The sequence below is a fragment of the Vicugna pacos genome, chromosome 10 (genome assembly GCF_048564905.1).
Source record: "Vicugna pacos chromosome 10, VicPac4, whole genome shotgun sequence".
Lineage (NCBI taxonomy): Eukaryota > Metazoa > Chordata > Mammalia > Artiodactyla > Camelidae > Vicugna > Vicugna pacos.
In genome coordinates this window covers 24,546,104-24,560,798 of record NC_132996.1, presented here as the reverse complement: position 1 = coordinate 24,560,798, position 14,695 = coordinate 24,546,104, and the positions used below count along the sequence as shown (strand labels likewise).

The 14,695-nt window shown below is 33.5% G+C and overlaps 1 protein-coding gene across 1 annotated transcript in view; it reads left to right on the top strand.

The window, feature by feature from the left end:
• Window positions 1-14,695, top strand: part of ACER3 (alkaline ceramidase 3) — a 147,277-nt gene that overhangs the window by 52,131 nt on the left and 80,451 nt on the right. The window contains exon 2 of the mRNA XM_072969156.1: window positions 14,543-14,653. Coding sequence (XP_072825257.1) covers window positions 14,543-14,653 — 111 coding nt within the window. The remainder of the gene's footprint in view (window positions 1-14,542; window positions 14,654-14,695) is intronic.

Genomic DNA, 14,695 nt, shown 5'->3' with positions numbered 1-14,695 from the left:
GGAACATATCTCAACATAATAAAAGCTATATATGACAAACCTACAGCCAGCATAGTACTCAACGGTGAAAGACTCAAAAGCTTCCCACTAAAATCTGGGACAAGACAAGGATGCCCACTATCACCACTCCTATTCAACATAGTCTTGGAAGTCCTAGCCACAGCAGTCAGGCAAGAGAAAAATAAAAGGGATCCAAATTAGGAAAGAAGAGGTAGAAGTGTCACTATATGCAGATGACATACTATATACAGAAAACCCTAAAAGATCCACACAAACACTACTAGAACTAATCGAAGAATTCGGCAAGGTAGCAGGTTACAAGATGAATGTTCAAAAATCAGTTGCATTTCCCTACACTAACGATAAATCAACAGAAAAAGAAAGTAAAAAAAAAATCCCCTTTAAAATAGCACCCAAAGTAATAAAATACCTAAGAATAAATCTAACCAAGGAGGTGAAAGACGTATACACGGGAAACTATAAAACATTGATTAAGGAAATTAAAGAAGACTTAAAGAAATGAAAAGATATCCCATGCTCCTGGATTGGAAGAATCAGTATTGTTAAAATGGTCATACTGCTCAAGGCAATCTACAGATTTAATGCAATCCCTATCAAATTACCCAGGACATATTTCACAGAACTAGAACAAATCATAATAATATTCATATGGAACCATCAAAGACCAAGAATTACCAAAGCATTACTGAAGAAAAAGAAAGAGCTTGGAGGAATAACTCTCTCAGACTTCAGACAATACTACAGAGCTACAGTAATCAAAACATGGTATTGGTACAAAAATAGACATATGGACCAATGGAACAGAATAGAGAGCCTAGAAATGAACCCGGACTTTTGGTGAACTAATCTTCGACGAAGGAGGCAAGAATATGCAATAGAATAAAGACAGTGTCTTCAGCAAATGTTGTTGGGAAAAATGGACAGCAGCATGTACATCAATGAAGCTAGAACACTGCCTTACACTATACACAAAAATAAACTCAAAATGGATCAAAGACTTAAACATAAGACAAGATACAATAAACCTGGAAGAAAACAGGCAAAACATTATCTCACACACATCTCAAAAATGTTCTCCTAGGGCAGTCTACCCAAGCAATAGAAATAAAAGCAAGAATAAACAAATGGGACCTAATTAAACTTACAGGCTTCTGCACAGCAATGGAAACATAAACAAAACAAAATAACAACCTATGGAATGGGAGAAAATTTTTGCAAATGAAACCAACAAAGGCTTGATCTCCAGAATACATTAAGCAGCTCATACAACTAATAAGAAAAAAACAAACAACCCAATCCAAAAATGGGCAAAAGACCTTAACAAGCAATTCTCCAAGGAAGAAATACAAATCATCAATAGACACATGAAAAAATGCTCAATATCACTAAGTATCAGAGAAATGCAAATCAATACTACAATGAAGTATCACCTCATACCAGCCAGAATGGCCATCATTCAAAAATCCACAAGTGACAACTGTTGGAGAGGCTGTAGAGAAAAGGGAACCCTCCTACACTGCTGGTGGGAATGCAGGTTGGTGCAGCCACTGTGGAAAACAGTATGGAGATTCCTCAAAAAATTAGGGATAGGCTTAACATATGACCCAGTAATCCCACTCCTGGGCATATATCTAGATGGAACCCTACTTCAAAAAGACAACTGCACCCCAGTGTTCATAGCAGCACTATTTGCAATAGCCAAGACATGGAAACAGCCTAAATGTCCATCAGCAGATGACTGGATAAAGAAAATGTGGTATATTTATACAATGGAGTACTTATTCAGCCATAAAAACCGACAACATAATGCTATTTGGAGCAACATGGATGTTCCTGGAGAATGTCATTCTAAATGAAGTAAACCATAAAGAGAAAGGAAAATACCATATGAGATCTTCATATGTGGAATCTTAAAAAAAAAACATAAATACAAAAAAGAAATGGACTCATAGACATAGAATACAAATTTGTGGTTGCCAAGGGTGTGGGTGGGAAGGGATAAACTGGGAGTTCAAAATTTGTAGATACTGACAGGCATATGCATAATAGATAAACAAGATTATACTGTATAGCACAGGGAAATATATACAAGATCTTGTAGCTCACAGTGAAAAAAAAATGTGACAATGAATATATGTATGTTCAAGAATGAATTTGGCACAACATTGTGAAATGACTATAGCTCAATTAAAAAAAGTTTAAAAAAATAAAAAAATAAACAAACCTAAAAAAAAAAGAAAGAAAGAAACGCCAAGAACTGCTGGCAACAACCACAAACTGAGAGACAAGTATGGGGCAGTTTTTCCCTCAGAGCCTCCAGAAGAAACCAACCCTGCTGACACCTGATTTCCGACTTCGGACTCCTGAATTGTGGAAGAATACATTTTTGTTGTTTTAAGTCACCTAGTTTGTGGTAGTTTGTTGTGGTAGCCCCAGGACTAATACGGTGCTCACAGCATTTTTTCAAAGTAAAAACCTGGAAATAACGTTAACTGTCCACCAATAAGGGGTTGATTGATAAATTATAATATATCCATATGATGTAATACTATGCGATTATTTTTTTAAGTGGTTGCTCTCTATAGATTAAAGAAGGCAATGATACATTTTTAAAAACTGATATTCAGGTAATATTTTATTTTTAATTTTTTCTTCCAGTTTTATTGAGATATAATTGACATGTAGCACTGTATAAGTTTAAGATGTACAAGACAGTGATTTGACTTCCATACATCATGAAATGATTACCACAGTAACTTTAGTGAATATCCATCATCACACAGAAGTACAAAATTAAAGAAATAGAAAAAATTTTTTTCCTTGTAATAAGAACTCTTGGGATTCACTCTCTTAACAACTTCATATATAACATGCTGCAGTGCTAGTTATGTTTATCATGTACATTACATCCCTCGTACTATTTTAGTTCAGTTATCTTATAACTGGAAATCTGTACCTTTTAACTACCTTCATCCAATTCCCCCTCCCCCCATCCTCCAGCTCTGGTAACCACAAATCTGATCTCTTTTGATATGAATTTGTTTGTTTTTGAAGTATAATTGACCTGGTATACAATATGGTGATTTGATTATTTTATACATTTCAAAATACATTTCAAAATGACCACCATGGTAAGTCCAGTTACCATCCATCACCATACAAAGATATTACATAATTATTGGCTGTATTCCCCACACTGTACATTTCATACCTATGACTGTTTTGTAGTTGAAAGTTTGTACCTCTTTATCTTCCTCACCTATTTCCCTCCTCCCTGATCCTGCCACTCCCCTGTGTCAACCACCTGTTTGTTCTCTGATCTGTGAGTGTGTTTCTGTTTAGTTATGTTTGTTCATTTGTCTTGTTTTTTAGATTCCACATATAAATGAAATCATACAGTATTTCTATCTGACTTATTTCACTTAGCATAATACCCTCTAGGTCATCTGTGTTGTTGCAGATGGCAAGATTTCATTCTTTTTTATGTCTGAGTAATATTCCAGTGTGTGTGTGTGTGTGTGTGTGTGTGTGTGTGTGTGTGTGTGTGTGTACACACACAATGAACACAGGGGTGCATATATCGTTTTGAATTAGTGTTTTCATTTTCTTCGAGTAAGTACCTAGGAGTGGGATTGCTGGATCATATGGTAGTTTTATTTTTTTTTTTTTTTGAGGACTCTTCATACTATTTTCCATAGTGGCTTCACCAATTTACATTCCTGCCGACATTGCATGAGGGTTCCCTTTTCTCCGCATCCTTGCCAACGCTAGTTAATTGTTGTCTTTTTTAAATAGAGGTATTGTTGATGTGCAGTATTACATGTTTCAGGTGTATAACATAGTGATTCACAATTTTTAAAGGTTATATGCCATTTATGGTTATTATAAAATATACACTGGCTATATTTCCTGTGTTGTACTATATATTCTTTATGTATTCTTGTAGCTTATTTATTTTATATGTAGTGGTTTGTACCTCTTAACCCCTATCCCTATCTTGCTCCTCCCCGCTTCCCTTTCCTCACTGGCAACCACTAGTTTGTTCACTGTATCTGTGAGTCTGTTTCTTTTTTTGTTATATCCACTAGTTTGTTTTATTTTTTAGATTCCACATATAAGTAAAATCCTATAGTATTTGTCTTTTCTCTGTTACTTACTTCACTTAGCATAATACCCTCCAAGTCCATTCATGTTGTTGCAAATGGCAAAATTTCACTCTTTTATGGCTGAGTAGTATTCCATTGTGTCTATATATCATATCTTCTTTATCCATTCATCAGTTGTTGGACATTTAGGTTGCTTCCATATCTTGGCAATTGTAAATAATGCTGCTATGAACATTGGGGTGCATATATTTTTTTGAATTACTGTTTCATTGTTTTCTTTCAGATTTATACCCAGGAGTGGAACTGCTGAGTCGGTAGTTCTATGTTTAGTTTATTTGAGGAAGCTCCATACTGTTTTCCACAATGGCTGGACCAATTTACATTTCTACCAAGAATGTATGGGGGTTCCCTTTTCTCCACATCCTTGCCAGCCTTTGTTGTTTATGATCTTTTTGATGGTAGTCATTCTGACAGATGCAAGGTAATATCTCATTGTGGTTTTAATTTGCATTTTTCTGATGATTAGTGATGTTGAGCATCTTTTCATGTGTCTGTTGGCAATCTATACATCTTCTTTTTGTTTTGGTAGATCTTCTTTGGAAAAATGTCTATTCAAGTCTTCTCATTTTTTTAATGGGTAATTTTTTTGATGTTGAAATGTGTGAACTGTTTATATATGTTGGATATTAACCCTTTATCAGTTATATCACTTGCAAATATTTCTGTTTGGTAGGTGCCCTTTCTTTTTGTTGATAGTTTCCTTTGTTCTGCAAAAACCTTTTTGTTTAATGTAGTCCCATTTGCTTATTTTTGCTTTTGTTTCCCTGGCCTGAGGAGACATATCCAAAAACATATTGCTGAGACCAATGCAAAGAGTATACTGCCTATGTTTTCTTCTAGATGTTTTTCAGTTTTAGGTACTACATGTAAGTCTTCATCCATTTTGAGTTTATTTTTGTGTATGGTATGAAAAAGTAGTCCATTTTGATTCTTTTGCATGTAGCTGGCCAGTTTTCCAAACACCACTTAGTGAAGAGGCTATCTTTCCCCTATCGTATATTCTTGCCACTTTTGTCATATATTAATTGCCCATATAAGTGTGGGTTCATTTCTGAGCTCTCTGTTCTGTTCCATTGATCTGCGTGTCTGCTTTTGTGCCAGTGCTATACTGTTTTGATTACTGTTACTTTGTAATATAGTTTGAAATCAGGGCCTGTGATAGTTCCAGCTTTGTTCTTTTTCTCAAGATTGTTTTTGGCTATTTGAGGTCTTTCATGTTTTCATACAAATTTTAGTATTATTTAATCTAGTTCTGTGATAAGTGCTATTGGTATTTTGATAGAGATTGCACCGAATCTGTAGATTGCCTTAGGTAGAATAGTCATTTTAACAATATTAAGTCTTACAATCCATAAGCACAGTATGTCTTTCCATCTATGTTGTCTTTAATTTCTTTCATCAGTGTCTTATGGTTTTCCAAGTACAGGTCTTTTACCTCCTTAGTTAGATTTATTCCTAGGTATTTTATTCTTTTTGATTTGCTTGTAAATGGGATTATTTTCTTAATTCTCTTTCCAATAGTTTGTTATTAGTGTATTGAAATGCAACAAATTTCTATATATTAATTTTGTATGCTACAACTTTACTGAATTCATTGATGAGTTGTAGTTATTTTTGGTGGTATCTTTAGAATTTTCTATGTATAGAATCATGTCATCTGCACACTGACAGTTTTACTTTTTCCTTTTCAACTTGGATACTTCCTATTTCTTTTTTTAATTGCCATGGCTAGGACTTTCAATACTGCTTTGAATAAAAGTGGCGAGAGTGGCATCCATGTCTTTCTTGTTCCTGCCTGATCTTAGAGGAAATGGTTTCAGTTTTTCACCTTTACGTATGCTGTTAGCTGTGGCTTGTCATATATGGCCTTTATGATGTTGAGGTATTTCTTTCAGGGCAATGATACATTACTAAAGAAAAAGAAAGTAATAAAACTCTGATCACTTATCTTTGGGGAGGGATTCCTAAGTCTTGATCAGAGTAACTTGGAGGCAGTGTAGCAGTCAATTTTTTTCCTCTTGTGCCTACTATATATGAGAATGACCTAGTTAAAAAAACATTTTTTGCATATTTTAAGGCAATTTAGGAAATTTTTATGGCATTGTGAAAAACTTAATGAAAATAGTAGTGTCCTCAGTGAGATTTTAATAATAGTAAATAGTTTGTATTTTCATTAAAGTTAGTTTAGTCTAAAATTTTAAATACATTTTACAGGCCTTATTATAAATTCATGATTTTTAACTGATACATTTCAACTGTAAGTAAATGAAGAGCCAATGAAAAATTATAGTGAAATTAATTTGAAGTGAAGGATGAATTTGTTACATCAAATTAATTTGGGAGTAAAGAATGATTCTATTACATCATAATTGAACTAAATCTAAAATAATGGCTAGCTATTAGATTTTGATATCTTTACTATTTTGTAAATTTGATACTAGTTTAATTTGCATAAGGGCAGTGTCCGTCTGATTTTCCTTTGTATTCTCTTATAGTGCATTTCAAAGTAGATACAAGATGTAAGTATTTGCTATTGAATGAGTGAATGAATATAAGGCTACTACTCTTAAGAAATTTAATTTAAGGAGTAAGACATAAATATCTGTATTCTGATTTAATAAAAAGAGAGCTATCTTTGCAAGACAATCTGTGCTCAGTGCCAGATGAGAGGTTAGAATAGTAAGTGCTGTAAGAAGAGGCAGTGACCATTTTCAGCAGGATGATTAGGCAAAACTAAGTTTATTGGGTTGGGCCCTGAAAGGAAAGTTTCAGTAAAAATGGAGAGGAAGTAGGGATTATGAAAATAAACGTTTTCAGATTTTGTTATTTCAATAATGCCTCTTTATCCTGATCATAGTTTGGAAACATCTCCCTTTTTGACCTTTGGATAAGTCTAAAATCTTCATTTCATCAACTGTTTCTCCAGATGGTCTTATTTCGTTTGTTCTTTTGACTCCTTTCTTCTCCATCATTCTTACCTGTTAACAGTTTATTCTCACTGTTCAGCTCTCATTTTAGAGCTTTCTTAAAAGCAGCATTATAGACAGGTAATGTTCTATTTGTTATGAGTCTTTCCCCTCCCCTATAATCTCCAGCTTGTTAGGGACGAGCTCCCAAGTTCTTCTCTTACCTCTTTACCACTATGTAATTGGCCTTTCTTCCCAAACCTAAATTCCTCTTGAATTTAATATGATCATTTACATTTTTATCATATGTGGTTTTAAAGTATTTTTATTGTAGTTAGCATGCAATAAAGTGAAAGTGTACCATATTTTAAAAAATAATGTGGTAAAACAGTTTTCATAAATTAAATAATGTTTTTGAAGCTACTATATGTGCTCCAAAGGAAATAGGGTGCTTCTTGTATTGTTAGTGATAAATGTTTTTTATCTTTCCCTCGTTCAAGGCATAGCTCAAGTGCTACCTCCTTACCAAAACCTTTCTTGAGTCCCATTCTTCCCTCTAAGTATGTTGTTTGTGCTCTTTGGTGCTGCCATTCTCCCTGACTAGTTGTTTACCTATCTTTCCTAATAAATTGTATGTATACTTTTTCAGGAGAGGAACCAGGGTTGCTAACCTTTCTTCCCATATCCTAACTCAGTGCCTTGCCAGTGGAAAATACTTAATGAACTTCTGTCAGAATAAACTGAATTTGTGTTTATCGTTTTTAAAAGTAAGACATACCTGTATTAGTTTCTTGCATTTATATAATGGTTGTTTTGTTTTTAACTTAATGAATCAGAGTACTCAACTTTCCTTGTTATTGGTCTGGATTGGAAGGTAAACTTTCTCCCTTGTGACAGCTGTTCTTGAGCTGGTCCAAGTACAAGACAGTTTCCAGGCAGCATTTAATTCTTAACAGAGCAAGGTTGTGGAAGCTCCTGTATAATGTTGAATGGATCTTTCTCATCAGAAATTATATGTGTATTTGATTATATTGTTTTCATCATATTTAATTAAGTAATATTTTCCTCTGTTGTACAGGTTAGGAAACTAAGGCTTAAGCATAAATAAGTTGCCCAAGTCCACCCAGCAAGACAGTGGTAGTACGTATGAGCAAAATGTTGCTTTCTAACATGAAAGATGATCAATATTGCTGATTATCAGAGAAATGAATATCACCTCACACCAGTCAGAATGGCCATCATTAAAAAAATCCACAGATGGGGGAGGGTATAGTTCAGTGGTAGAGTGCCTGCTTAGTTAGCATGCACAAGGTCCTGGGTTCAATCCCCAGTACCTCCATTTAAATAAATAAATAAATAAATAAACCAAATTACCCACCCCCCAAAATAATTTAAACATTTAAAAACAAACAAACAAATAAATAAATATCCACAAACAATGCTGGAGAGGGTGTGGAGAAAAGGAATCCTCCTATGCTGTTGGTGGGAATGTAGTTTAGTTCAGCCATTATGGAAAACAGTGTGGAGATTCTTTAAAAAACTAAAAACAGACTTATATGATCCAGCAATCTCTCTCCTGAGCATATACCCAGAGGAAGCTCTAACTAAAAAATATACATGCACCCCAATGTTCACAGCAGCACTATTTACAATAGCCAAGACATGGAAACAACGTAAATGTCCGTTAACCGATGACTGGATAAAGAAGTCATGTATACATACGATGGAATACTACTTAGCCATAGAAAAAATTAAAATAATGCCATCTGCAGCAACATGAATGGACCTGGAGATTATCATACTAAGTGAAGTAAGCCAGACAGGGAAAAAAAAAATCCCATATGATATCACTTATATGTGGAACTTAAAAAGGACACAAATGAACTTGTCTACAAGACAGAAACAGACTCAGACATAGAAAACAAACTTACGGTTCTCATAGGGGGAAAGGGGTGGGAAGAGAGAAATTGGAAGTTTGAGATTTGCAGATACTAACTACTATATATAAAATAGACAACAAGTATTACTGTATAGCATAGGGAACTGTATTCAGTATCTTTTAGTAACCTACAATGAAAATATGAAAAGGAATATATGTATGTACACGTATGACTGTAACATGCTGTACACCAGAAATTGACACAGCATTGTTAATTGACTATACTTCAGTCAAGAAAATGTTGCCTCCCATAAATTGAAAAGATTAATTAGATGATCTTCCTGTCTTTTTCCAGCTCCAAAGACTCTGAAGTTCTGGGAATCTTTAACATTATTTGAACATGTGCATAAGCAGTAAAATATTTGACAAAATGAAGTTGCTTTAGGGAGAGTACTGGGTTGCTTTCAAGCTCAAACCGTTTACTGCTTTCATCTTGCTCATTTGCTGACTGTTCAGGAGGGCTCCTCACAGTGGCGATAAAATAGTACAGACCACTTTTTCAACTTCACCAGGTTTTAATGCTTCTTTTATTTATCCTTAGCTCTGGGTGGTGGTTACACAATTATTAATACAACTGAGCTCTAAATTGTCTACCCAGTTGTCCCGTAGCTCTATGTGTTCTTTTTTTTAATTAATTTTTAAAAAATTTTTAATTGAAGTATAGTTGATTTACAATGTTAGTTTGTAACGTTAGTGTTAGTTTCTGATATACAGCATAGTGTTTAGTTATACATATATATGTATATATACCCCTTTTCATATTCTTTTTTGATAGAGGTTATTATAAGATACTGAATATAGTTCCCTGTGCTATACAGTATGACCTTGTCTGGGGCTTTGTGTGTTCTGACAAACTTGGGAGCAATGTTAGCACTGCTGAGCACACTGGCTCCACCTACTGTCATTGCTGAGGCAAATATCTTCCTACAGTATCTTCATTCAGAGTTGTTTCAAACTTACTCTTTTGCACACTACCTTTTTCCCCTGGTATATACAAGGGCTTATTTCTGGGCTATCTGTTCAGTTCTGTTGGTGTTTGTACCTGTTTTTGTGCCAGTCCCATATTGTTTTGACTCCTGTAACTTTGTAGTATTGTTTGAAATCAAGAAGTATGATGCCTTTATTTTTCATTTTTTTTGAAAAATACCTTTGGAATTTGGATAGGAATTGGCATTGTATCTAGATGGCGTTGGATAGTATGAACACTTTAATATTATTTCTTCCAACCCATGAGCTTGGGATATCTTTCTATTTGTTACGTGTCTTCTTCAATTTCTTTCATCAAGATCTTGTAATTTTCAGTGTAAAGATCTTTCACCTCTTTGTTTAAATTTAGTTCCAAGTTTTTTTTTGATGACATTGTGAATGGGATTTTTTTTTCATTTTCAGATGTTTTGTTATTGTATAGAAACACAACTGTTACTCATAGACATAGAATACAAACTTGTGGTTACCAAGGGGAGGGGGCTGGGAAGAAGCAGACTGGGAGTTCAAAATTTGTAGATACTGACAGGCATATGTAGAATAGATAAACAAGATTATACTGTATAGCACAGGGAAATATATACAAGATCTTGTGGTAGCTCACAGTGAAAAAAAAAGTGACAATGAATATATGTATGTCTCATATAACTGAAAAATTGTGCTCTACACTGGAAGTTGACACATTGTAAACTGACTATAGCTCAATTTAAAATGTTCAAAAAAATTAAAAAGGAAAGAAAGAAAAAAGAAACACAGCTGTTTTTTGTATGTTGATTTTGTATCCTGCAGTTCTACTGAATGCTTTCATTACTTCTAGCAGTTTTTTGGTGGAGTCTTCAGGATTTTCTGTATGAGATTATATCATCTGTAAACAAAGACAGTTTTTCTTCTTCCTTTCCAATTTGGATGTCTTTTTGAAAAGTTATATATATTTTTTGCCTGACTGATCTGGCTGGGACTTCCAGTACTATGTTAAATTGGAGCAGTGAGGGTAGGCACTTTGCCTTGTTCTTGATCTTAGCGGAAAAGCTTTCAGCCTTTTACTCTTGAAAGTGATGTTGGCTGTGGGTTTGTCATTTGTGGCCTTTATTGTTTTGAGGTGTGTTCCTTCTGTAACCAATTTGTTGAGAGTTTTTATCATGAAAGGATATTATATTTTTTCAAATGCTATTTCTGCACCTATTGACATAATCTGACTTTTATCTTTTATCGTATTAATGTGATATATCACATTTATTGATTTGCATATGTTGACTCATCCTTGCGTCCCAGAAATAAATCCCACTTGACCATGGTGTGTGACCCTTGTAATGTGCTGTTGCGTTCAGTTTATGAATATTTTGTTGAGAATTGTTGCATCATTATTCATCAGAAATACTGGTCTGTAATTTTTTTTCTTGAGTGTCCTTATCTGGCTTTGGTATCAGGGTAATGTTATACTCATAAAATGAGTTTGAGAAGATTTCGGGTTAATTTTTCTTGAAATGTTTGATAGATTTCACCACTGAAACCACTTATTCTCAGCTTTTCTGTGTTGGTAGATTTTTGATTACTAATTCAGTCTTTCTTGTTATTGGTCTATCAGTTTCAAAGGACTATTCTGTTTCTTCCTGATTCATTCTTGGTGGATTGTATATATCTAGGAATTTTTCCGTTTCTTCTATGTTTTCTAATTTGTTCATAGTAGTCTCATGATCCTTTGTATTTCTGTGGTATTAGTTGTAATATCCTCTTTCATTTCTGATTTTATTTGAGTCCTTGCTCTCATTTTCTGAGTTAATCTAGTTAAAAGTTTATCAATTTGGTTTATCTTTAAAAAAAAACTCTTAATTTCACTTGTTTCCATTCTGATCTTTATTTCTTTCCTTTTCTTAACTGTGAGCTTAGTTTGTTCTTTTTCTAGTCCCTTGAGATGTAATGTTAGGTTGTTTATTTGAGATATTTTTCTTAATATAGGCATTTATTGCTATAAACTTTGCTTTTACAACTTCTTTAGCTGTGTCCTGTAAGTTTTGGTATGCTATGTTTCTGTTTTCATTTGTTTCAAGTTATTTTTTATTTACCTTTTGATTTCTTGTTTGCCCGATTGGTTGTTCAGGAGTGTGTTAATTTCCACATATTTGTGAATTTCTAGTTTTCTTCCTGTTATTGATTTTTAGTTTTATATACCATTGTAGTTAGAAAAGATACTTTATATGGTTTCAGTTTTCTTAAAATTTTCCAGGGCTTGTTTTGTCACATATTATATGAATTGTCTTGGAGAGTATTCTGTATGTGCTTAAGGAAAATGTGCTCTCTGCTGCTGCTTGGATGGGATGTTCTGTATGTGTCTATTAAGCTCTGTTTACTTTTAAGTAGTTGAAGTCCAACTTTTCTGTATTGATTTTCTGTCTGGATGATTCTATCCACTGTTGAAAGTAGAGTATTGAATTCCTCTGCTATTGTATTGTCTATTTCTACCCTTCAGATCTGTTAGTATTTGCTTAATATATTTAAGTGCTCTGACTTGTGTTCATATATATTTACAACTGATATATTCTTTTGATGAATTGACCCTTTATTATTACATAATGATCTTTGTTTCTTGTTACAGCCTTTGGCATAAAGTCTATTTTGTCTGATATAAGTATAGCTACCCTGCTCTGTTTTGGTTTCCACTTGCGTGGTATCTTTTTTCATCCATTCACTTTGAGCCCATATGTGTCCTTAACGTGGAAATAAATCTCTTGTAGCCAGCATGTAGTTTGGTCTTGTTTTTTAATCCATCCAGCCACTGTATACATCTTAATCAGAGAATTTTAGCTTACTATGTACATTTAGAGTACTGCACTATTACTTATAGATAAGGACTTAACTATTTGCCATCTTATTGTTTTATGGCTGTTTTGTAGTTTCCTTATTCCTTTCTTCCTCTCTTGCTTCCTTCCTTTGTGAATTGATGATTTTCTGTAGTGGTAGTCTTTGATTTCTTCCTCTTTATCTGTTGTTGTATCTACTGTAGGTTTTTACTTTGTGGTTACCATGAGGCTTAAATAAAGCAACTTGCAGGTTTAGCAATCTTTTTTACATTAAAAACAACTTCACATGCTAAAACTCTACCCTTTTACTCCCCCTCTTTAGGTTTTTGATATCACAATTTACCTGGTATTTATTGTGTATTCATTAACAAATTATTGAAGCTACAGTTATTTTTAATACTTTTGTCCTTTCATCTTTAGACTAAAGTGATTAATACACCATCATCTTACAGTATTAGAGTACTCTGAATTTGACTATATACTTACCTTTACCAATGTGTTGTACATTTTTATATATTTTCATGTTACTAAGTAACACTCTTTCATTTCAGCTTGAACAACTTTCTTATCTTGTAATGTAAAAATTTATAGCTATAAATTTCCCTCTTAGCACTGCTTTTGCTACACCTCATTAATTTTGATATGTTGTGTATTCATTTTAATTCTTTAAGTATTTTCTAATTTCCCTTATGATTTCTTCTCTGATCCTTTGGTTGTTTAAGAATGTTTTGTTTAATTTCCACAAGTTGGTGAATTTTCCAGTTTCCCTTTCGTTATTTATTTCTGACTTCATTTTGCTGTGGTTGGAGGAGATATGATAACTGTCTTTTTAAGTCTAATGAGACTTAATTTATGGCCTAACATATTAACTATCCTGGAAAATGTTTCCTGTGTATTTGAGAAGAATGTATATGCTGTTGTTGTAGGGTAGAGTGTTCTGTATATGTCCATTAATTGATATTTGTTTTGATGTCAGCTCCTGTGTTGAAAATTGTTCATTTGGAATTTTGAATGTATTGTGCCACTTTATTCCCAGCATAAATGTATAAAATATTGCTTAGAATCAATGTATAAGATAGTTTGGCCATCTCTTTCCCCACTTTACTACTTATTTCTGCTACTGGAGTTTTTACTGTTTTTTTGCTATTCGTATTTCAACTTTGTTTTTGTAAAGAAAGGAACAAAAATCAGATCAAGATCCTTTTGCCTTTCATGTTTTACTAGAAACAGAAAGCAGAAACTAAAGACATTACCACCAAAAGTAAACTTTAAAAGGACTTATAAAATGCAAACTCTGATTTGTTGCCATTTGATTTGAGAGACAAGATTAACTCAGTTCTGTATTTTATCTTGTCATTGTTATCCATGGACCACTGTTTTAATAGCGTTGGTATAAGCTGCCCTCTCCAACTCATTTTTTGCTGTATCTTTGAGGTTCTTTCTGAGATACTTTTCATTTTTACCTTGAGAATTTAGAATTTCCTTTAGTGTATGTTCTGGTTGAAATTTCTTAGTTTCATTCGTCTGAAGGTATCTTTATTTTACTTGGATTTTTGTAAGAAACTTTTGTTGAGTTCAGAATTATTTTCCTTTAGCATCTTGTAAATGTCTTTCCACCATCTTTCTGAGAAATCACCTGTTTAATTTTTATTAAGGGCCAAGGGCGTGTATCTTTATTTAAAGTAGTATGTATTAATATCATTATCTTCTTGTGTTTTTCTCTTATAGGGAATACAGTGAGTAACCTGATTATGATTATACCTCCAATTTTTGGTGCAATTCAGAGTATTAGAGATGGACTGGAAAAGCGGTACATTGCTTCCTATTTAGCACTCACAGGTATGTGTAACACTTCATCTAAAAAATGATGTGCAGTATTCA